This window comes from Hemitrygon akajei, chromosome 14 (genome assembly GCF_048418815.1).
Source record: "Hemitrygon akajei chromosome 14, sHemAka1.3, whole genome shotgun sequence".
NCBI classification, from domain to species: Eukaryota; Metazoa; Chordata; class Chondrichthyes; order Myliobatiformes; family Dasyatidae; genus Hemitrygon; species Hemitrygon akajei.
Window position 1 is genome coordinate 58753600 of NC_133137.1, and position 22919 is coordinate 58776518.

At 41.0% G+C, this 22919-nt stretch overlaps 1 protein-coding gene across 4 annotated transcripts in view; it reads right to left on the bottom strand.

Moving 5' to 3' along the window:
- Positions 1–7584: 7584 nt before the first annotated feature.
- Positions 7585–22919, bottom strand: part of LOC140738611 (phosphatidylinositol 3-kinase C2 domain-containing subunit gamma-like) — a 261872-nt gene continuing 246537 nt past the window's right edge. For 2 of the 4 annotated variants that reach the window (XM_073066155.1, XM_073066156.1), the window contains 2 exons: positions 17920–18045; positions 7585–8135 (listed from right to left, as the gene is read on the bottom strand). In XM_073066155.1, the coding sequence (XP_072922256.1) occupies positions 7977–8135; positions 17920–18045 (285 nt within the window). In that variant the 3' untranslated portion in view covers positions 7585–7976. Of the gene's footprint in view, positions 8136–15656; positions 15775–17919; positions 18046–22919 lie in introns of those variants that run through there. The other 2 variants (XM_073066158.1, XM_073066160.1) reach the window with 2 other exon arrangements.

A 22919-nucleotide genomic window follows, 5' to 3' on the forward strand; every position in this document is an offset into this window, starting at 1 on the left:
ATCTGCACATGGCAGCCTCTTACATGTTTATCAACAAGAACCTACTGTGAACGGTGTGACCCAGCTGCTCTGTTACACACAGGAGCTTAACCCCTTCCACCCCCACAGAAAAGTCGAAACACATTAAAGTGTCCTGATTGCAACATCAATGGTTTATCGACAGCCATTTGCAAACATCTTTCTGTGCTCTACGTTTGTCTATAAGCATCATTGAAAGAGATGTTATTGTTCAGTCATTTAGTCGAGTGTGACTCTTCATGCTCTCGTGGACCATAGGGTTTTCCTGACAAGATGCAGAAGTAGGTTGCCAGGCCTTTCTTCTGCACAGGTACTGCTGCTGTCCAGGTTGGGACCCTGCTGGGTTTGAACTCTGAAAGTGATTACCATCCTGTATTATGTACCTCAGAGCTACTGGATCCTGGATGAGGTGGAACTTGCAGTGGATCAGGGACATCTGTGGTACAGGGCTAGCTCAACGCAGGGTTCCAGACATACGCACAGCATTGGGCTGCCCATCCCTCCTGCCAATGCTACTGTGCTGGGGCTGCTTTGAACACTGCCCTTTAAGTGCTGACACCCTTCCCAGGCATTGGCACTGCAGGAATGCACCAACTGTGTGAGATCTGTGGCTGCTGCAGTGGGAAAATAGGCAAAATTGTGCATGAATACTTCCCTAACTACTTTTAACTGGCTTTTTCACCGACTTGGTGATTTTTTTCTACAGGCCAATAAACTAAGCAGATGTTTGACACGGAGCAACACAAAAAATCTGAAGGGACTCAGTGAGTGGAGCAGCACCTGTGGGGAGGGGTGTGGGTGGGAAGAAATTGCTGATATTCTGATCAGTCCCTCCAGCAGATTGTTGGTTGTTCCAGATTCCAGCATCTCTAGTCTCTCATGTCTCCATCTCTATAGTCACCACCCATTTGTTCCCTACCAAAAAAGATGAAGTCCAATTTTTTTTAGCAGCAGTGTCCTTAAAAATATCAAAATAGCAATAAGATGACTTAAGAACATTACCTTATCCAAAAATGACCGATTTTACAAACAATGTCGAGGCGTCCAGTGAACATTGGGAGAATAGGATGATAACGTTTTCCAAGGCCCTGAAGCAAAGAGTTCCTCTTCATCTCCATTTTAAATAATTGACTCTTTACTCCCCAACTAGGGGAACACTCTTTCAGCATTTATTGGCTAAAAAGCCCTTCAGAATTGTTTATGTGTTAATATGTCTCACAGACTTCTAAATTTGTAAGGTATAAGCCTATCCTTTTCTTAACTTAATATTTTCTTTCTAGGAATTAAGCTTGTGAAGTTCTATTGTACCCCTCTTAAGGTATGAATGCACTTCCTTTGAAGAAAAAAAGCTGAGAAATTTTTTGGGACCTGGAGAAGGGCTTTAATTGTCATTGCAAGGACCATCAGCTACATTTATGGTTATGAGACAGAAGCTTGTAAAGTGAGTACAACACCTTTAATTCACTCACTATATTGGTGTAGAGTGCACAAAGAAAAATGGGTCTTGTTGAGGATAGAACCAGGTTCTGAAGAATCATGGGGGAGATGGAATCAGAGATCTGAAGAAGGTAGGAATGAACAGTGGATGCCAGGGAGCGGAGAGTCAGGAGTCTATTGTGAACTAAGTGCAATGGGGAGGACAGTGATTCAAGGCCTCTGATCAATGCTTGTAGGAGGGCCAGCAGATGTGTGGGAGGGTTAGGTCAGGTGTTCAGAGCTGGGCATATTGAATGTATTTGGTTTGTTGATCATTAGCCAAGAAGTTTGGAGAGGGGTGAGTCGGTGGGATTATAAACAGGTTTTGAGTTTAGGGTGGTAGAATGCCAGGAGATGAAGTCCCTGAAAAACTGAATGGAAATTACATGAAGGAACTAAATTTAAGTCAGGATCCAACACCAGGCTTGGATGTGCCCCAGAAGGTTACATCCAATAATAATGGCCACAGAGCACAGTTAATGTTGTTAAAGCCTGGATGGGATGATTGTCTCTGGTGGTAGGTATGTTTTGGAACAATATGGCTTAATCTTTCATGATGCTGAGCATTGCATAAGGAATGACATCATTTAAACAGGCATGAAGCTGATTCAGTAAACAATTGATCCATTCCGTGGGACTTGAGACAGGGATTTGCTGATTGAATTTCCAGAGCAACAGAATTCCACAAAAAAAAAATTAGGCAACCAAATTCTTCTCCAGGAGATATTGATTTTCATACATGTAGCACCAAAAGGGGCTCCTTTTGTGCTCAAATATTTATAAAATAACAGAGTCCTCCAAATGTTAAATCGCCGTGGACAAATAAAATCACAGATTTCACCCTTCTTGCACACCTTTATTTAAAAAACCTATCACTAGCTTTCCTAATTGCTTGCTTTACTAGTATATTAACTTTGAACTGTGATACCCGTCCCCTCTGACTATCAATAGTTCCCAGTAACACGCCATTTAAAAATATTCTGGTTCTTTATTTTCCTCCCGTGTTGGCTAATATTGGATAAGATTGCATTTTTCCATATTAGGAATGAGTTTGCTTACTTAATCCCAGACGTGTGTGATTAGTAGCTTCAATGGCCACTGTAAATTGCTCCTAGTGTAAAAGTGGGTGATAAAATCCGGGAGGGAGTTGATGCTTATGTGGGGAAAACATAAAGTATGGGATTCCCATAGGATTAGGCTACTGGTTGGCATGAACCCAATGGTCCACAAGACCAGTTTCCATAATGTATGAATCGATGACTGACTCAATCCCTTTGCAGTCTTTGTGTTCTCTCACAGCTCAGACATTGCTTTGCACTGTCGGCAAGCATGAACATGTTAAACCTGATCCCCTTGTCTACATCATTAATATCAACAGTAAATCACTAAATCATGATCTTTATAGGAGTTCCTTAACAGCAACCTGCCTACACTAAATAAACCTATTTATATCCACTATACTAGTTATTGTTATGTAACTATACATCAGTCTATGCTGATATATTGCCTAAAGTAATGAGCCCTATTCTCGTGTAAGGATATATTCAACCACAGTTTAGGTGATGCATTTACACTAAGTACATCTAAGTACGTTCTATAAGGCATTCGTGAGACCGTACTTGGAGTACTGTGTGCAGTTTTGGGTTCCTTAGTTTAGAAAGGATATACTGACATTGGAGAGGGCTCAAAGAAGATTCAGGAGAATGATTCCAGGAATGAAAGGGTTACTGTATAAGGAACATCTGGCAGCTCTTGGGCTGTATTCCCTGGAGTTCAGGAGAATGAGGGGGGATCTCATAGAAACATTCCGAATGTTAAAAGGCCTGAACAGATTAGTTATGGCAAAGTTATTTCCCATGGTAGGGGATTCTAGGACTAGAGGGCACGACTTCAGGATTGAAGGACATCCATTTAGAACTGAGATGTGGAGAATTTACTTCAGTCAGAGGGTGGTAAATCTGTGGAATTTGTTGCCACAAGTGGCTGTGGTGGCCAAGTCATTGGGTGTATTTAAGGCAGAGATAGATAGGTTCTTGATTAGCCAGGGCATCAAAAGGTATGGGGTGAAAGCAGGGGAGTGGGAATGACTGGAACAATTGGATCAGCCCATGATTGAATGGCGTACCAGACTCGATGGGCCTACTTCTGCTCCTATATCTTACAGTCTTATGGTCTTATTATTTCCCCTCAACAAGTTAGTGGAAAAAGTAAGGGATGGAGGTAAAGGAATCTGATAGGAGTGGACCCTTATCCATTCACCCCTTCCCCTAATCTCTCTCCTGGCTCTTAGCCCTGCGAGTGGAAGAAATGCTACACTGACCTGTTCACCTCCTCCCTCACCTCCATTCAGGGGTCAAAGAGTCCTTCCACATGAGACAACACTTCACCTGAGAAACACACTCAAAATTCTGGAGGAACTCAGCAGGCCAGGCAGCATCTATGGAAAAGAGTAAACAGTTGATGAGTAATAGGTTCAGGCCGAGACCTGGCTAGTTCTGATGAAGGGTCCTGGCCTGAAACGTCGCCTGTTTACTCTTTCCATAGGTGCTGCCTGGCCTGCTGAGTTCCTCCAGCATTTGTGTGTGTTGCTTAGATTTCCTGCATGTGCAGATTTTCTCGTGTTTGTGATTTCACCTGAGAATCTGCTGGAGCCTCTGCTTTATCCAGTGCTCCCTATGCAATAGCTAATGATTTAAAATTCAATCTCTATTCTTATTCTGATATGTCAATCCATGGCTTCCTCTACTACCACAATGAGCCACTCTCAGGATGGAGGAGAAACACCTCACTTTCCAACCGGGTAGCTTCCAACCTGATGGCATGAACATTGATTTCTCCTATCTCCAGTAATAATAACCCCCTCTAACATCCCTCTTCTTCAATTTCCCACTCTGGACCCCTCATACCTCTCTTCTCCTCAACTGCTTATTACCTTCAACTGAAGCCTCTCCTTCCTCTTCTCCCATGGTTCACTCTCCTCTCCTATCAGATTCCTCCTTCTCCAGCCTTTTACCTTTCCAACCTATCATCTCCCAGCTTCTTACTTCACCCCCAGTCCCACCACCAATTGGCTTCAACTATCACCTTCTAGCTTGTACTTCTTCCCCTCCCCCTGGCTTCTTATTCTGGCTTCTTCCCCCTTGCTTTCCAGTCCTGATGAAGGGCTTCATCCCAAAACATTGACCTTATTCATCTTCACAGTTGCTGCTGAGTTCATCCAACATTTTATGTGTGTTGCTCTGGATTTCCAGCATGCTGCAGAATCTCTTGTGTCTCTGACTTTCGATTTGTTTTGTGCAGATTTTAGACTGAGAGAATCCTAACGCAGTACATTATTGCAGATCTGTCCACAGCAGCATACAAAACTGAATAGTGCAACACCAGAATCCTCCAGGCGAAATTCAGTATCTTCAAGGATAATGCACTTTTAACTGAAAGCATTTTTTACAGCTGGCATCAGCCACATACAAAATATTTAAAATTGATTCAACATTGTTTGTTTGCAATCTACTTTTCAAAGATCTGTATAATGAAAGATTGGTCAAATCTATCCTGGTGTTATTTACCCAAGTATGGCTATTCATTAGATAAACAGATAGGATTTTTCTCATTTTGGTTGTCAAAGTCAGACCTCTCAATGTCTTTTTATCCTCCACTGCTGCATGAGTCTGTAAATCACTTTCCCTACTTTTTATTTAAGTCATTCTGCTTTTCAGCATTAGTCCTGATGGGAGATGTTAGAACTCAGTGCTGTGTCAACCTTTTACAGCTTCCTTATTTTTTCTCTTTGCAGAGATTTATTTATGCTTGTTTCCAATCTTGTAGCTTCTATCTTAGTGGCATCATCTTTTATGAAAAGGCATTTTACATGTGTGTCACTCACCATAGCTGCTATTTCACCCTATCTTAAAAAGACCATGTTGCAACACCTCTTTGAAATGAATAGTTTTATCATTGAACACTCTTCGCAAATACTGGGAAGTTAAGAAGGCTTATGATGAAACTTCTCAATGCAGAAGTGAAGTGATTGACCTTCAACAGGAAGGAAAGGAAGTGCTTGTTTTATTGCACTGTATGTTATCTTGAGCTTTGAACACAAACAGACCATTACATCTTCAATCACTTCAAAATATGATCTGCTATATGTTATGTAGAGTTTTATTGGTGTAAGCCATAAAATTAAGTCCCAAGGAACTATATCAGAACTTAATGTTAAGAAGTGGCTCTCTTCTCAGAGCTGAGAGTATTTCCAGAGGAAGTCTTCGGTTTTATAGACGGTTGTCAACTCACCCACGCCTGATACCAGTTCAATAAATCCAATTACCTCTTCTGTTTCACTGCTGAGATGTTGGTTTTGTCATGGGGATAGCAATCTGAATCATGAATCTATCAACTCAGATACAAAAGCTTTGCAAATGGAGCAACATTATCCTGGAATATGGATCAGGTGTGCTCAAAACAAAATGAAATCAGCAAAGATGTGAGCGCACTGCAAACATGCCTCATCGGCTGTCAAACTCTTTGGAATTCCCCAGGATCATTGAAAGTCAGTAGGTATTAAATTTTTTTGCTGATCTTTCAGGACATTTCATTCAAGCACTGGGTGATCAATGCCATTGGAAAGAAGACAAGGCAGCTCACGTCCCATCCCGGATGCAACAAAAAGATGTACGATATAATCTTCCACATCCACGGGGTTAATGGTAAGCAAAAATCAATCAATAAATAAAAATCTTCTTGATCTACACATACAAATATGTTATTGGTCATCCTTGGTCCTGATATCAAAGTATTATGTTTAGCATCTGATTTAATTTAACATTTACTCTCTGGACTTTATCTTTGGCTTTGCCTTGTTATGAAATGGGTAGCAGCATATGACAGCATAAGATACTGCAGATGCTGGGTTCTGGAGCAAAATACACAGTTCTGGGGGAGTTCAGTGGGTCAGGCAGCATCTGTGGGGGGGGGGAACTGATAGATAAAGTTCTGGGTTGACATCCTCTATCTGTGTTGAGAGGGAGAGTGAAGTGGTGGAGGGAAAGGGTGGAGCATAATGTACAAACGTAGTAGGTGATCAGTGGTTCAAGGTGAGGGGAGGGGGGAGAATGGGGATGATGACAGGAGCTGGGAGATGATAGGTGGAACGTGGAATACGGAAGAGGGAGGGTTGAGGAGGGGAACCAGTGGGAGGAATGTATGGATGAAGGGCAGATGGAGAGAGGGTAGTGGAGAGGAAAGACAGAGGGTGAAGGGAACTGCTGGCTTAGAAGAGAGGGAAATGAAAAAGGGAGAAAAGGACAGAAGGGATGCGGTTACTCTAAGTTAGAGAATTCAATATTCATGTTGGCAGGTTGGAGACTGCCCAGGCAGGACATGCGATGCTGTTTCTCTAATTTCCATTTAGCCTCCACCTGGCAGGGGACAGATATATTTAGTATGGCAATGGGAAAATGAATTAAAATGACTGGCCACTGGGAGATTCCAGCTGGCACGAGGGACAGAGTGAGGGTGCTTTGTGATGCCCTCTCTCCAGCCTGTGTCATGTCTCACCAACGTAGAGGAGGCTGCTCCAGGAGCTTCAGATGTGATACATAACACCAAGGGATCCACATGTGAAAGCCTGCCTCAGCTGGAAGGGCTGTCTCGGGTCCTGGAAGTGGGTCTAACACACTTTGTGGTTACTGGGGTAAGTTACACCCAGAAATTGCTGGAGGTACTCAGCAGGTCACGCAGCATCTATGGAAGGAAATAAACAGATTCCGGCTGAGACCCTTCATCGGGATTCAGGGTGAGTGCCTAGAGCAGGAGGGGATCGGCAGGGAACAATGAACAGATGAGGGAGGCAGGGCGAGAGGGATCCTTGCAGAAAACAGAGAGAGAGGAGGCGGGGTGGTGAAGAGTGACAAGTTGTTTGCATAGGCTGCCATTTAAAATCTCCACTATTTACCGGCATTGAAGTCAAATGAATAAATTGAGGACTACAAGAGACATAACACCAGCCATTGCAGGGCTATAACTACGCACACTCAGAATTAACCCATCCTCCACCAAGTAAATTAAAAGAACACACCACAGTACACTAAAATATTTACATTAAGTTTTGAACCTTTTATGTAGACTTTACACAATAAACTTCATACATTTATGACACTTTGCCACGAAGTTTAATGCTTTCAATGTTTTGAAAAAAAGAGATGGAGAATTCACCTCTTTGAAAATCTTAGTTGAAAATCAGTAATTAATTACAGCTTTATCTTCAGCATATTGGTTTACCACAGGCTTTAACTTAGATCTGCTAACAGCTGTACAGGTGATATACAAATATTTATATTGTATCAGAGGTTTCCTTTAAATGTTCTAAGGTGGCAATCACCATCAAACACAGATGAAAACATCAAGTAGAATAGGCTTCAAGAATGGCATGGACTGATTTTCAATAGAGGAAGTTCTGTGCCTAATGTCTGCTCACTTTTCTGCAGTCAGATTAAACAATTGCCCAGTTTATACCACTTGTCTTCCTCCAGCTTTACATCCCTGAGAGGAATGTTTACTGCTCCTAGCAGGGTCTGCCTGCACCACACACTCAGCTGGATGACCCGGTTTGGTAGCTCATTTCTTGAGATCCCAGCGTACTCCAACTGTAAATAGAAAAAAAAAGTGTGAGATAACAGTTACTAGTTTAAAGTCTTTCTGATGCTTTGGCACAACACAAGTGCTTCCCTGATGAAGTTATTTCATCAGACTCAGCTTCATCATAGGCACTAACCTCCCCAGCATCGAGGACATCTTCAAAAGGCGATGCCTCAAAGAGGTGGCATCCACCATTAAGGGCCACCATCTCACAAGACATGCCCTCTTCTCATTACTACAGGAGGTACAGGAGCCTGAAGATACACACTCAACAAGTTGGGAACAGCTTCTTTCCCTCTGCAATCAGGTTTCTGAACAGACAATGTACAAACCCACAATCACTGTCTCACTAATTTTTTGTTCTCATTTTGCACAACTTATTTAATTAAAAATTTAAAACGTACATGTATTTCTTAGAATTTATAATTTTTTATGTATTGCACTGTACTGCTGCCACAAAACAACAATAAAACAGTATCAGAATCAGGTTTAATATCACTGACTTATTCTGATAATTTGGTTTGTTTACCCACATTAATAGTGTTATATATTTTGTTTTAAACAATCAGCTATTCTTAGCGGTATGTTCCAACTCCAGAGAATAACTTCACTTTTGGTTGATGGCATATAGTGGGTGATACCGACTGAGAAAATGTTATACACAAACACCAGAAATTCTGCAGATGTTGGAAATCCAGAGCAACAGATACAAAATGCTGGAGGAACTCAGCAGGCCGAGCAGCATCTATAGAAAAGAGTAAACAGACAATATTTCAGGCTGAGCCTCTCCTTCAGAACTGAGAAGGGAGGGGAAGATGGCAGAATAAGAAAGAGTGGAAAGGGAAATGAGGCTAGCTGGCAGGTGACAGGTAAAGCTAGGTGGGTGGGGAAGGTCAAGGGCTAGAGAAAAAGGAATCCGATAAGAGAAGAGAGTGGACAATAGCAGAAAGGGAAGGAGGAAGGGACCCATGGGGAAGTAATAGGCCCATGAGAAAAAGTGAAAGGTCAGAGTGGGAAATAGAGGGGAGGGGAAATTTGTTCACCGGAAGGAGAAATCGAAATTCATGCCATCAGGTTGGAGGGTACCCAGATGGAATATAACGCGTTGCTCCTCCACCCTGAGGGTGGCCTAATCTTGGCTCGAGAGGAGGCCATGGATTGACATGTTGGAACAGAAATGGGAATGGGAATTAAAATATTTGGCCACTGGGAAGTTCTGCTTGTGGTGGACTGGTGTGGAGGTGCTCGACAAAGTGGTCACCCATCTCATACACCATACCTAATATCCCTTCTATGCATGTTGTTGCAATGGAAAATCAAGTAAGGTATATATTGCTGATTTTTCTGTATATACATGTCACCTTAACATTTGAGACAGAGACTGATAGTTTCCTGATTGGTAAGAAGTCAATGGTTACAGGATAATAGGGTTGAGAGAAAAAATCAGCCATGATTGATTGAATGGTGGAGCAGACTCATTGGGCTGAATAGCCTGAATCTACTCCTGTATCTTATGGTTCATTCCTGAACATGACACATGCCTTAATATTATGTTTCAAAATAGATTAATGGGATTAGCCATGCACCTAGTTATTGGGGTCAGGCAGTACAAAAATGAAGTTACTAAAAAACTAATGATTTCTTTATGTTTGTGGCATTGCAGAGTATGGGAAACATTCCCATCAAAGAATAATATAAAACTAGCACGTGCATTTTTAAGGCAAAGGGAAGAAGGATTTCAAAGAGTTCTGGAAATTTCTTTTCATTCAGAGGGTGGTTGGATTCTGGAATACTATGCCTGAGGGGCAAGGCATTCCTGATTGTAGGCAAGCACTGAGTTCACTGAAGAAGAGAAGGCTATGGGCTAAATATTAATAAATTAGATTAGTATAGGTGGGTACCTTATGGTTAGTACAGACATGACATACTGAAGAGCCTGTTACCGTGCCACATGACATTATAGTTCTAGGCTCTTGAGCTCTGGTTTGTTCCTTGTTGAATCTCAAGTTTTTTACCATGGGTCCTGTGGAAAGCAGAACTGGAGGTGAGGCCTTTCTCCAGATGACTGGAGACCCTCACATAACAATGGAGTCCTACCACAGCCTTTGCCTAGTTCTGATGAATTGGACTAGAGACTCTTTAACGTTTGGTTAATCAGTTCAAAGTTGTAACTTTCCCAGGACCAAATGAAGGGTTTGCAGCCTTTACCAATGGATGCTTTTGTTGTCTTAGGCAAACTCCATGGGCTAGGAGTGAAAATGAAACAGCAATCTATATTTTTAACTAATTTTACATGATTATATAGATTGTAAACCAAATAAACATCTTGAATTGAGAGCTTTGCATTAAATGGCAATTATTATCTAACTCATGCAGTAATACAAAGATCCAAGTTTTATCAAAAATTCATTGATGATCAGATAATTGGCTTATTTGTTGTAGTGAGGCTTCACTAAATGTGATGGCGTTTCTAACCTGAAGAAATGCATGATTTGCTGGTTCTTGCATGGTAATTCAATTTATAGCATCCAGCTGTTTGATTGATTCCTCCAGGTATAATAAGTAGAAAGTTAGGCCTGAGTAATGGAAACAGATAAGGCATCCAGGTATTCCCCAACGCTTCAGGTACATTCTGTCTATATTAAGTAGCATCCTTATATCGCTAAGAGAGTTGGAATTGATCTAACCTTTGGCTATTCTTCGCAATCTTGAGGTTATTGAAAACCCTGTGTCTCTTCGCACACCTAGTAAATTTACTGTATCACTGTGGAGTTAGTGGAGACATTGTCTTCCATTTTCCAATATTATTTCAAGTGTTCTCAGTGGATTGGAAAACAGAAAATGTAACATTGTCAATCAAGAAATGAGGAAAGGAGGAAGCAGGAAACTATAGGATATCAAATTAATTTGACAACCATCTTTTGAAAATACTGGAATCCATTATTAACGAAGGATTACAAAACAATCAGAAATGCAAAACATGAAAAGACAGTGTCATCTTCCTTAGATAGAGCCAACTTGGTTTTATGAATAAGTCATATTTAACAACTTCATTAGAGCACACTGAGGATGTAACTAGCAGTGCAGAAAAAAAACATTGGTTAACAGACAGAAACAAAACTATTGGGATAAATGCAAGAGATTCGACAGATGCTGGAAATCCAAACAAAATAATGGAGGAACTGAGTGGGTCAGGCAGCATCTATGGAAAAGGATTAACAGTTGACATTTTCAGCCAAGACCCTTCAGTCTGATGGAGGGTCTCAGCTTGAAATGTCAACTGTTTATCTCTTTCTATAGATGCTGCTTGACCAGCTGAGTTCCTCCGGCATTTTGTATGTGTTACTATTGGGATAAATGTGTCATTTTCCACATTGACAGGTTTAATTAGTGGGTATCTTAGGGATTGGTGCTGAGTCCTCAGGTGTTTAAAAACTGTATTAATGACTTAGATGAGGGAACTGGCTGTGATGCATCTGAGTTTGTTGCCAATACAAAAATAGTCGGGAGAGTGAGTTATAAGGAAGTCGGCAAAGGTATAAAAGCAGCTTAAGTGTGTGTGGGGAAAAAAGCCGTAGAAGGAAACAGTGAGAGAAATATAAAATATTTTGGTTTACTGGAGAAGAGGAAAGTGGAGTATTATACATTGGACAGGGAGATCTCTGTGTCCTGAGGCAGGCAATTAGCATGCAGATACTACAAGTAATTAAGAAGCAGATAGAACAGTGGCCTTTATTGCTTGAAAGATTGAACGCAGAAGTAAGGAGGTCTTGTCTTAACTGCAAGAGGTACTGCAAGAGATTGGTCTTCTTTTCTGAAGAGAGAGGTTCAAAAAAACCATAGATGCTGGAAATCTGAAGTAAGTGATAGATGAGCTGTGAGTGCTCAGCAGGTTGGGCAGCAAAGTTCCCTCTAAGATGTGCACGAGTGTGCATGTGTACACATCTTTTGCTACCGGCGCACAAAGGAGTTTAAACTGTGCACAAAAGGTTGTCACCCTCTACCCCGTCGGCATGTTAAGTATATTTCACGATTATACAGAATCACATTTCCTTTCCCGGTTTCTAATGCGGACAGTGTTGACAATGTAGAGTTTGTGATGATTTGTCTGCAGATTTTAGAACTGGCTTATTTATACTGTTTCTATTGAGGAAATTATTCAGTGCGCACATGTCGTTGTCACTAGGCAAAAAATTGCACAGCATAAGATTTTTGAGCACACCCGTCATTACAAGTTCGAGGGAGCATTGTTTGGCAGCATCTGAAATGGTTAAAGTGTCAGGTCCAGGACTATTGATTAGAAGAGAGTTTTGGCCCAGAGTTCCAGAACTACGTAGAATAATTAATGTGACTTCCCAAAACACCCCACAAAGTTAGTAACATATCCCTACAGAGTCACAGTCATAAAACACAGGCTCTTTGACCTATTAAGTCTCATTTGCACCCTGCTATTCTAACCCCACTAAATTTCCTGCATATTCTGCTCAAACCTGACACTCACCTACACACTAGGATCATCTGATAGTTGCCAGTTAACCTACCAAACTACACATCCCTGGGATATTTGAGAAAGTTGGAGTACATGGGTGAAACTGTGCAGACACCGCAATGATGTGCGGACTAAAAGTCGGCAGCACTAGAGGTCAGGATTGAACATCTGGGTGCTTTTCGTAGTAGCTGGATCAGGGGAAGCTGGTCTGAGCCTTTGCAGAACTCTTTTCATGTCAATCGGAGGATCAGCACAAAAGGAGGGGAAGCAAAATTCAATGGCGTAGAGGACATGTGTGTTCAGCATGTATACCCTAAGACACTGTGAAGCTCAGGCCTAACTTCTGCTGTAGCTGCAACTGTGCAGAGCTGTGATAAATGTTGCGAGTCCCACAAACCACGAGTGAGATACAGAGCATTAAAACCTCAGGCAGGCAGCTGCAAATAGCAACTCACTGATGTTCCCGTGGGAACCCTTGAATTCACGTCTCCTGTAGGCTTTGTTCCTAGTTTTACAGATAGTCAGAAATGAAGGATATGGGTTGTACACATTATTGCTCTAATTTCTGTCAATAGGACAGAGATTAGGGCAGGTTGATGGTGTTAGTCAATTAGTGAAGAGACCAGCAAGGTACCAGCTGCACTAAGGTAAACTGTGACCAGGAATGTCTGGTCCAGTTTTGTGATGGGTGGGACTTGAACAGGAAGCAGCACTGTTTTAAAACACACAGTATTCAAAATGGCATTTCTTTTTACAAAATTGGTGCATAGAAAAGTAGGCACGATTGGGTCTAGATTATAAACTTGCAAGCCACCTGTGGTAAACTATGTATATCTGTCTGGACACGCCCCTCTGCTGACTGCTCCTGTGGCTCCTCCCACAGACCCCTGTATAAAGGTGATTGGAGGCACTGCTCCTCCCTCAGTCTCCGAGATGCCGTGCTCCCTTTTGCTGCTAATAAAAGCCTATCGTTCACCTCCCATCTCCGAGAGTTATTGATGGTGCATCAACACCAGGTGTATAACTAGAACCGGGAACGTTGCTGAGGTTGAGGACCAGCCATTCATAGTCCTGTTACAATCCTCTCTAGCCAATCCACATTTGCTGAGCCAATAATCCATTAAACTATGATTGGAAATACTAAACCCATTTAGTAGCATCACAGCAGATGCCTTGTCTCAGACCATAAAAATGACTTAGAAGAGATTTATTAATTTACTAATGAACTCTAAGGACTTGATGATTCACTATGAACAATGTAATTATCTAGAACTGCAGCCAAGAGTACTAAAATTAGTTGTACAGTAGGGAGTTTGGAATAATGTGTATAATCTTTGTCATCTGGAGTGGTGTCTTTAAAGACTTTTTTTTATATCTATAACATATTATTTTGTAATTGTTCAAAAGCATCTTTTGATACATTTTTGACAAATAATGGAGTCCAGAAGAATGTGATGTAAATCATTCTTAGTTTTACTTACTATCTCTCCCCACCTCTGAATCAATTCAGATTGTTAGTAAGGCATGGTAAGGCCAACTTTAAATCCTTCTAAAAATGGGTAATCTTGTAAATTAAGTGTTCTCTAGGTAGTTTATTCAGTAATCCCCTGCCCTGATGAGACACAGTGGTGATAATTCTGCAATCATTCATTTCCTATAGAGAAGCCATACTCAACACAGCACAAATCTGGAATTAGTCCTACGCCACTGTAGGTGCAATTTCACAAACAGAGCTTTGCAGTAGCTGAGCCCAACTCCAAACATTTCAGAGCTGAGAGAAATCACTGCCAGTGTTTAAACTTTTGAGACCAATACACACAATGTAAATTTGATTAATAGTTATATGATAAATCAAAACAAAACATATCAACTGTATCAGGCAAAATGTTCCCTCATAAATTACCACAGCATTCTATAACACTGGACAACAGAAGTTTTGCTTCCTGAATACTTTTGGGTATATCTTATAGATTTTGGGCTGCTGATTAAGAAAATCATCATGAAATTTCCCTATCATGCACCATTGTTTTAAAAAAAACACATATTTCTTATTTCAATTAATCATTCAAGTCAGAATAACTGATGCCAAGATTAAAGATGTCATTTTTGTTGGTCTACAAATCAAACAGATCATCAATGACAGGCAATTTTAAAAACTTCTAGTTGCACCGGAGAAAATCACATGGAAGGCATCCAAGGATGTTGTTGAAAATTTTCTTGGCAACTACAGATCACCAAATTACGTGCAGCTAGTTGACAACATGCTTCAGTCATATAAAACCATGAGGTGCAACATGTCACTAAAGATTCATTTTCTGCATTCCCATTTACACTTCTTCTCTGCAAATCTTGGTGCTGTCAGTGACGAGCATTGTGAAAGATTTCACCAGGACATTGTAGTCATGGAGAAATGGTATCATGGCAACTGAAATCCAGCAATGCTGGCTGCTTATTGTTGGACACTTAAGCGAGAAGCCTCGGACACTCAGTACAAATGAAAATCATCAACAAAACATTTTTAGCTTAATTGAAATGTTGCAAAGCGTCATCACAATTATGCAATTAAATGCATTATATTCAATAAAGGTTAATTTCTTATTTCTCCAAATTCCCACATGAATAAACTAGTCTGAAATTGTGTTTGTGTTCAGCTTCAAACAATCTATCATAAACAAAGAAAAATTCAGAGGAAGCAACACTTGCAAAAAAAAACTGTTGTCCAGTGTAATTAGAGCTCTACATCTTGCCTCAAAGATTAGGGTTTGAAATGCCTTTTACGAAATGGACACTGTGAGCAATAACTTTTGCCATCATTTTCTGAAGCTGTAGAGTTACAGTTATATAACCCCGTTCATAACTCAAGATCATACCTTTGGAGCTTTTGGAGGAGAAAACTCCAGAAGTTAGATGGTTTGAAGTTATTGGGAATTGTTGAACCCAATGAGTTAGAATTTGTCTTCTCTGGATCCATGGTTATTCCCCAAAATATTTATGGAAAGGAGCTTTGAGAAAGAGAATGCTGATTGTGTGAGGCACTTTCAGCTTATAATAGCACCCATACATTATTCCTTCAGGAGAGTTCAGTGGGTTACGGTTGCTGCAGACTACAGTGAGACAAACATCAAATGGTGTAGGAGAGAAAAGAGGGAACTGTAGACCTGTTAGACAAACATCAGAAGTAGGGTAGATGCTTATGTCTTTCGTAAACGATGTGACAACTAATCTAAAATAAATCAACTGAATTAGACAATGGCAACATGAATTTATGAGAGGGAATTCATGTTTGACAAAATTATGCAATTTTTTTGAGGATGTTTCTGATAGAACAGATAAGGGTGAAGCAGTAGATGAGGTGTAATTGTATTTTTATGAAGTCTTTGATGAAATCCCACATTAGAGATGAATGTGCAAAGTTAAACATACATGGGATTAAGGATTCTAAATGGGCAATGGACTGAAAATTGGTCAATAGATCCAGAAATAGAGAAAATAAATGGGACTTATCGGATGGTACTGCATGAATCAGGGCCCTGCTATACACTATAAATATCAATCATCTGGATGAGGGAGTCAAATGAAATATTTTTAAATCACTAATGAGACAAAACCAGTGAGACTGTGAGCTTTGAGATAGATACAAACAGGCTTCAAGGAGATTTGGACAAGATGAATGGATGAGAAAATACCAGGCAGATGCAGTGTAGTATGGATAGCAGTCAAGTTATCCACTTACAACTGAAATAGAAAGACAGAGTGTCATTTAAGTTGTGATAGAATGGAAAATATTGTTGAACTAAGGGATCTGGGTGTCCTGGTACAATAGTCACTGAAAGAAAGCATGCAGGTGCAGCAAGCAGTTCAGAAAACCAATGGTGTGTTGACCTTTCATGCAGAAAGATTTGGGTACACCAGCAAGGTAGTCTTGCTATATTTATGCATAGTCTTGGTGAACCATGCATGCAGAATTATGTGAAGTATCCTTCCCTTTATCTAAGCAGGATATAATTGACAGACAGGGCATTGGACAGGCTAGCCAGCCTGATTCCTGGGTGTGCAGAACAGTCTTATGAGAAGAGCTTAGGTTGACTAGGTTTACATCCACAGGAGTTCAGATGAATAAGAGAGGATCTCATTAAGAAGTACAAATTCTGACAGGGTTAGATAGGCTAGACTTTGGAAAGATGCTACCCAGGTAATGGGTTGGAGGAGAGCAGGATGGAATGGATGGATGCATAGAACAAAGGGTCACAGACTTAGGATGCAGGGTATGTCATATAGGTAAATGGTGCTTCATTTAATATTGTCACATGTATTCAGGCACCGTGAAAATCTTTGTTTTGCCTGCCATATAGATAATTTCATCAAGATGCTACAAGAGAGAAGCAATAACACTATTAAGAATATAGTCTTCCAGTTACAGAGAAAGTTCAGAGCAAGTAGATAATAAATTGAAAGGCCACGATGAGGTGGGTTGAGAGACCATCTATATTATCTAAGGGGACGATTCGACAGTTTTTTAACAGCAGGATAGAAGCTTTCCTTTAGCCTAATGGTATGTGCTTTCTGGCTTTTGTACTTTCTGCCCAATGGGAGGAGGGAGTATTGAGGGTGTCCATGGTGGGAGTGGTCTTTTTGGAAATATCTTCATTCAGAGCCTGGTGAAACTGTGGAATTCTCTACCACAGAAGGCAATGAAGGACAAGTTGCTGAAGAAGGAGGAAAGAAGACTTCAAAAGATTGGGCTTTTCTCTTTGGAATGAAGGAGGACGAGTTGTGACTTGATAACGGTGTACAAGATGATAAGAAGCACAGGTAGAGTGGGCAGACAGAGACTTTTTCTCAGGATGGAAACAGCTAATACAAGGGCATAGCTTCATGGTGTTTGGAGGAAGGTATGGGGAGAGATCAGAGGCAGATTTTCTTTTCACACGGAGCACAGTAAAGGCTTGGAATGTACTTCCTGTGATGGTGGTAGAGGCGGATACATTAGGGGCATTTAAGAGACTCTTAGATAAGGACATGGATGAAAGAAAAATCAAGGGATATGTGGGAGGGAGGGGTTAGATTGATCTTGGAGTATATTAAAGGGGTGACACAACATTGTGAGCCTCAGGTCTTATTCTGTGCTCTACTGTTCAATGTTCTAAAATGCAGAGTCATAAAGGGATATGGAGACTAAGCATGTGATATGGTATCAAGATAATTAAATTGAATTGAGACACAGGGAAAAGTGCTGAATGGATTACTTTTATCTTCCTATTTCTAGCTAACATAACATGAGTAATTATGTTCAGAGTACTTACAATCTCATTATATGTTGGATTGCTGTTTCTTTGAACAACATTTGTTTTCCTTTTGGTCATCCGCTTTGCATCTGGTAAGAGATAGATCTTCACATAAGCATCTGGCGCAGAACCATCTGGTAAAAACTAGAGAGAGAAAAGGTTTTAAATTAAATGAAAGACCCAAAGCCAAATATCTATCTTCTATAACTTAGCATTTTGGGAATATTCACTGGCTCCTGATGCTGTCCACTGAGATATCACAAGTTAGAAAAATATTCTGATGAAAATTCAATTGATCAAATACAGTGGTGGGTCCCAGATGTTGAAATTAAAGAAAAGAAAAATAACACCTTTACAGAAACTCCTGATATTTTTCAAAGTTTTGTCTTTCACTGTCTGTGGAAGATGCCACAGTTTTGTATAAAATGAGTTCCTTACCTTTCAGTTTAACCATGATCAAATGCAGAGGCCAATTGAGAACAACTTTGGCCCTGAGCACTACATTACATCATCCTAACGCAAGTGTTAAAGAACACCACCCAGCCTTAGGCTGACAGACTTAGACACACTGTTGCATGCACAGTTAGTCAGTACTCTATATTGTCCTTGAACAACAAATCCATTGGAGCACCCAAGTTATCAGTTTAACCAAGTAATGGCCTACCCACATGGTATTTAAAGAAAGCACAGAAAATGGCTTACTGCCAAGAGTCAGGTACTTCATGACAAATATAACTTGATCTACAAAGTGCGCAAGCAGAAAGGAGAGAACAATAAATCCATGACAATGCAGAATGCAGATTGGGATGATTCAGTGCCAGAAGCTGTGATTACGTGTAACTTCCAAATAATATCTATCATGTAGAGGCAGGTCTTTATAGTCCATACATAGCCTGCTTCGGTGTAATATTAGACTTAAAATTTCAGATTTCAGATTCAGACTTATTTATCACACGTGCATCAAAACACACAGTGAACTGTGTCATTTGCGTCAACAACCAACATGCTCGAAGGTGTTCTGGGGAAGGCCTGTAAGCATCACCACACATTCCGTGTCAATATAGCATGCCCACAATGTTTGGTAGAACAACACAGATCACCACAAGCAACAAAACAACAACAGCAAAACAAGTCCCTTCCCACTCCCACCCACCCACATACATGGACAGTTCTCCAACCCTATTGGTCAGCTTGTGACTTCATTCCCTAGAGTGTAGGAGACTGAGGGGTGACTCAGACAGAGGAGTATGAAACCATGAGGGACTCTGACAGAGTGAATGTGTACAAACTTCATCCCCCGGTTGGTGAATCACAAACCAGAAGGCACAAGTTTAAGATGAGAGGAGAGGAATTTAATAGAGACCCAAGGGGCAACCTTTCCAGCCAGAATGTGCTTCATATATCTGTAGGCCACAAACTCACTTCAGATAGATCCAACATTCAAAACTTTCCTTTTGTGTTAGTTTGCACTTCCATTTCCCGGCAGACCCGTTTCTACCACACAGTTTTCTGTGAGTCTGACAGTTTGCAACCTGATTAGTTCATTACTCTTGCATCCAATGTCCAAAATATCACTCTGAGGCTCTGGTCCTGTCACAGATACTTTGACACACCATCTGATGAAGGATGTTAGTCTGAAACGTCTACTGTTTATTCCTCTCCATTGATGCTGCCTGACTGCTGAGTTCCTCCAGCATTTTGTTCAAGCTACGCTGGATTTCCAGCATCTGCAGAATCTTTTGTGTTTATGACCCAGCATCTCCTGCCTTTCCTCCTCTGATCTACCCCTGCACACACACCTAACAAACTAGTACTCAGACCCACTACCTATCTGCTTCTGTTCACTCACTCTACCCATGCAGAGGAACAGCTTTTGAATACTTAATTGGTGTGACAACATGCTTGTAGCCCATAAACCTTAGTCATCACACAATAGAATATTGCAAGGAAGAATACTCAATGCAGACGTCCACTGGGCTACCATGTGCTGTCTACTCACTGCACTATTCCAGACCCTTAACATACTTGTAAGGAAATTACAACATATAAAATTAAACTTCAGAGATGAATAATTTGCTAATCAGTCAGTAACACTTCATTATGACGCTAAACATGAAGAGTAATCCTCAGATTTTCAGTATATTTTACAGTGGTACCGGTTCCTGGATATCTACGTTTTTGGAGGCCCGAGACCCGGAGGCAGTCTGCCTAGGTGTTGGAGGACTGTCTGTGCGTGTGCATCAGTGGGTGTGTTGATGGAGGAGAGGAAAGAGGCTTGTTTTGCTGTTGTTGTGTGGTACATTATGGGCACACTATGCTGGCGCCAGGATACCTGGCAATATTTGCGTCCCCACACAAACATAGGTTGTGCTGGCTGGCAATGCAAACAACTCACTTCATTGCACGTTTCAAGATACTGCACACAGATTAAATAAATGAATCTGAATCTCAAAACATTTCATATTAAATGTGGTTGTTTCCCTTGCACATATTTGCGAAGGTTTTCAACACCTCAGCCAGTGATGGTGTATTAAACCCACCCTCTGCCACTTCAGGATTTCCATGCTAAGCTGCATACAAGCCAGTTTCATAGAACATCTGCTACCGCTGTTTCCCCATCATTGTATCTGCAGTTGGCAGATCATTCCAACAGCATAGATTTAACATCTTAAGTTGTAGAATTCACGATGTAGGTGTAACATTGGGAGGTGGTTCATTCCCTTGAGAACAGGGAATCTCTAGACACACTGTCAGTCTCCAGTTGGCTCAGATTCCATCAGTTCACTCCAACTCTTTTCTTCTCTTGAAGTGAATCAACAGCTGTTGGAAAAAGATATTTCAGAGCCAGAAGAACCTCTTGGAACTGTTAAAATCGTCTGGATTGGTGAGAAGACAGTTTTCTCACTTACTTTTCTCTAATGTGGCTTAACTTTTTACTTTTAACTTGGCTTTCCAAGAAGATGAATTGTGTTGGTGTGGTGAGTCAGTGTACAAAGTATCATGTTTGAGTAATACAGGCTGGAGGGCTTACTGATTGTGTCCAAGAAAGAATAAGTAATGGAACAGAGCCATTAATTCAATTAAAATTGGTTTTGTTATGTTATGCTATTTCTGCCCAGATATCATTGCTCAGAATGGGAAGAAAGGCAGCCCATTGGCACAGCTAGTAAAATGTTTGTCTCAGCTTTAGCAATCCCACCCTGCAGTGCTGCTGTGTGGAGTCTGCATACCTTCCCTATAAATATGTGAGCCTTTTTCCTCTATCACAAGGAAATATAGATTGATAGACTGACTGACTGCTATGAATTACCCTTAGTGCATAGGTGTGTAGTAGATCTGAAAAAGATGGTGGGAACATGCAGAGAGCATATTAGACAGAAAACTTTACAATGCAGGTTACAGAGGGAATAGGATTGCTCTGTGAGCCAGCAGAGTCTCAATGGGCTGAAAGGCCTATGTCATTAGGGAGCTGAATAAATGAGTACTCATTGGAAGCTACATTTGAGTGTCTCTTCTCACAGTACCGCACAGAATGTCACACCTAGAGCAATGCAAAGTGAGGCTAGGAGTTCCTGAATGCAGAATTTTAAACTGACATCTGATGTCTGAGCTTTGTGTGATGTAACAACGAGAATGATATTGTTCACTGCTTTTGATGTGCCTAGAAATAGATTGTGTGTCCTAGGCAGCACATACGAGATGCTGGAGGAATTCAGCAGGTCAGGCAGTATCTGTGGAGAGGAATAAACAGTCGATGTTTCGGGCTGAGACCCTTTATGTGGATGCCAAGCCTCAACTATTCCTCCGGCAGCTTAGTCCAAAGACAAACCACCCTTTGTGTGAAGAGGTTTCCCCTCAGGCCACTTTTGAATCGTTCACCTTTTCCTTAAATCCGTGTCCTATAGTTCTTAAATCTCCTTCCCAGGGAAAACAACTGTGTGTGTTCACCCTGTCTTTACGCCTCATGACTTTATACACTTCTATAAGTTCACCCCTCAATTTACTATGTTCCAGGAAATAAAGTCCTAGGCTGCCCAATGACTCCCCCTCACTCACTCCCTCATGTCCTTGCAGAAGCATTTTAAAGCTTCTCAGCACTCTTTCTAGTTTCACGATGTTATTCCTGTAACAAAGCTAAAAACTTTGCACATTACTCCAGTGCAGTCTCACCAACATCTTGAACAACTGTAAAACAATGGCCCTAACTGCTATATCCAATGCCCTTACTGATGAAGGTCAGTGTGCTAAAAACCTTCTCCACTGTTCTGTCTACCTGTGATGTCACTTTCAGTGAACTATGTACCTGTCCTACTTGTCCTACTTCCCTCTGGTCAACAACACTTCCCAAGACCATACAATTCATTGCGTAAGTTCTAACCCGGTTTGACCTCTCACTTTTCACTTATCCAAATTGAAAGCCATTTGCCAGCTAGACTTGGCCCACCTACCCAGCTGATCAAGATTCCATTGTATTTTTTGAAAACCTTCTTCACTGCCTACAAACCATCTATTTTGCAAATCATTCATTATTAACAAGAACACACCAGGGGCTCATTACACAGGATTCAGGAGATAGATGGGAATCAAAGAGTCTGTGCTCTCATATCTTACACACAGCATCTCCCAGCCCTTTCAATGTTAAGTAATTCACTGGATCTCCCTTCAGTGATTGTGGCCTTTATTTCACAATCACTTGTGAGCTGGATATAGCAATCACCGACCTCTTGATCTATCACTTGGCTTGTAAAGGCTTATGGCCATTTACAGTATGGAAGTTAATCTGATTGGAGTTGGGGTATGGTGCCTTCAAACTCAAAAACCTTGTACTGTTCCCCTGCCATGTTATCCCTCATCTACACTATCTTGTTTTCTGCAGGGCAAGCTTAGCTTGGTGCTTACTATAGTTGGGGACAAGACAGTTGTAAAGTCGCCACACACAGGTCCTGTCAGAAATGACAGAAAAGGGCCCATTTAGTTCATGAGTTCCTGAGCTAAACACCCTGGTGCTACAGTATATT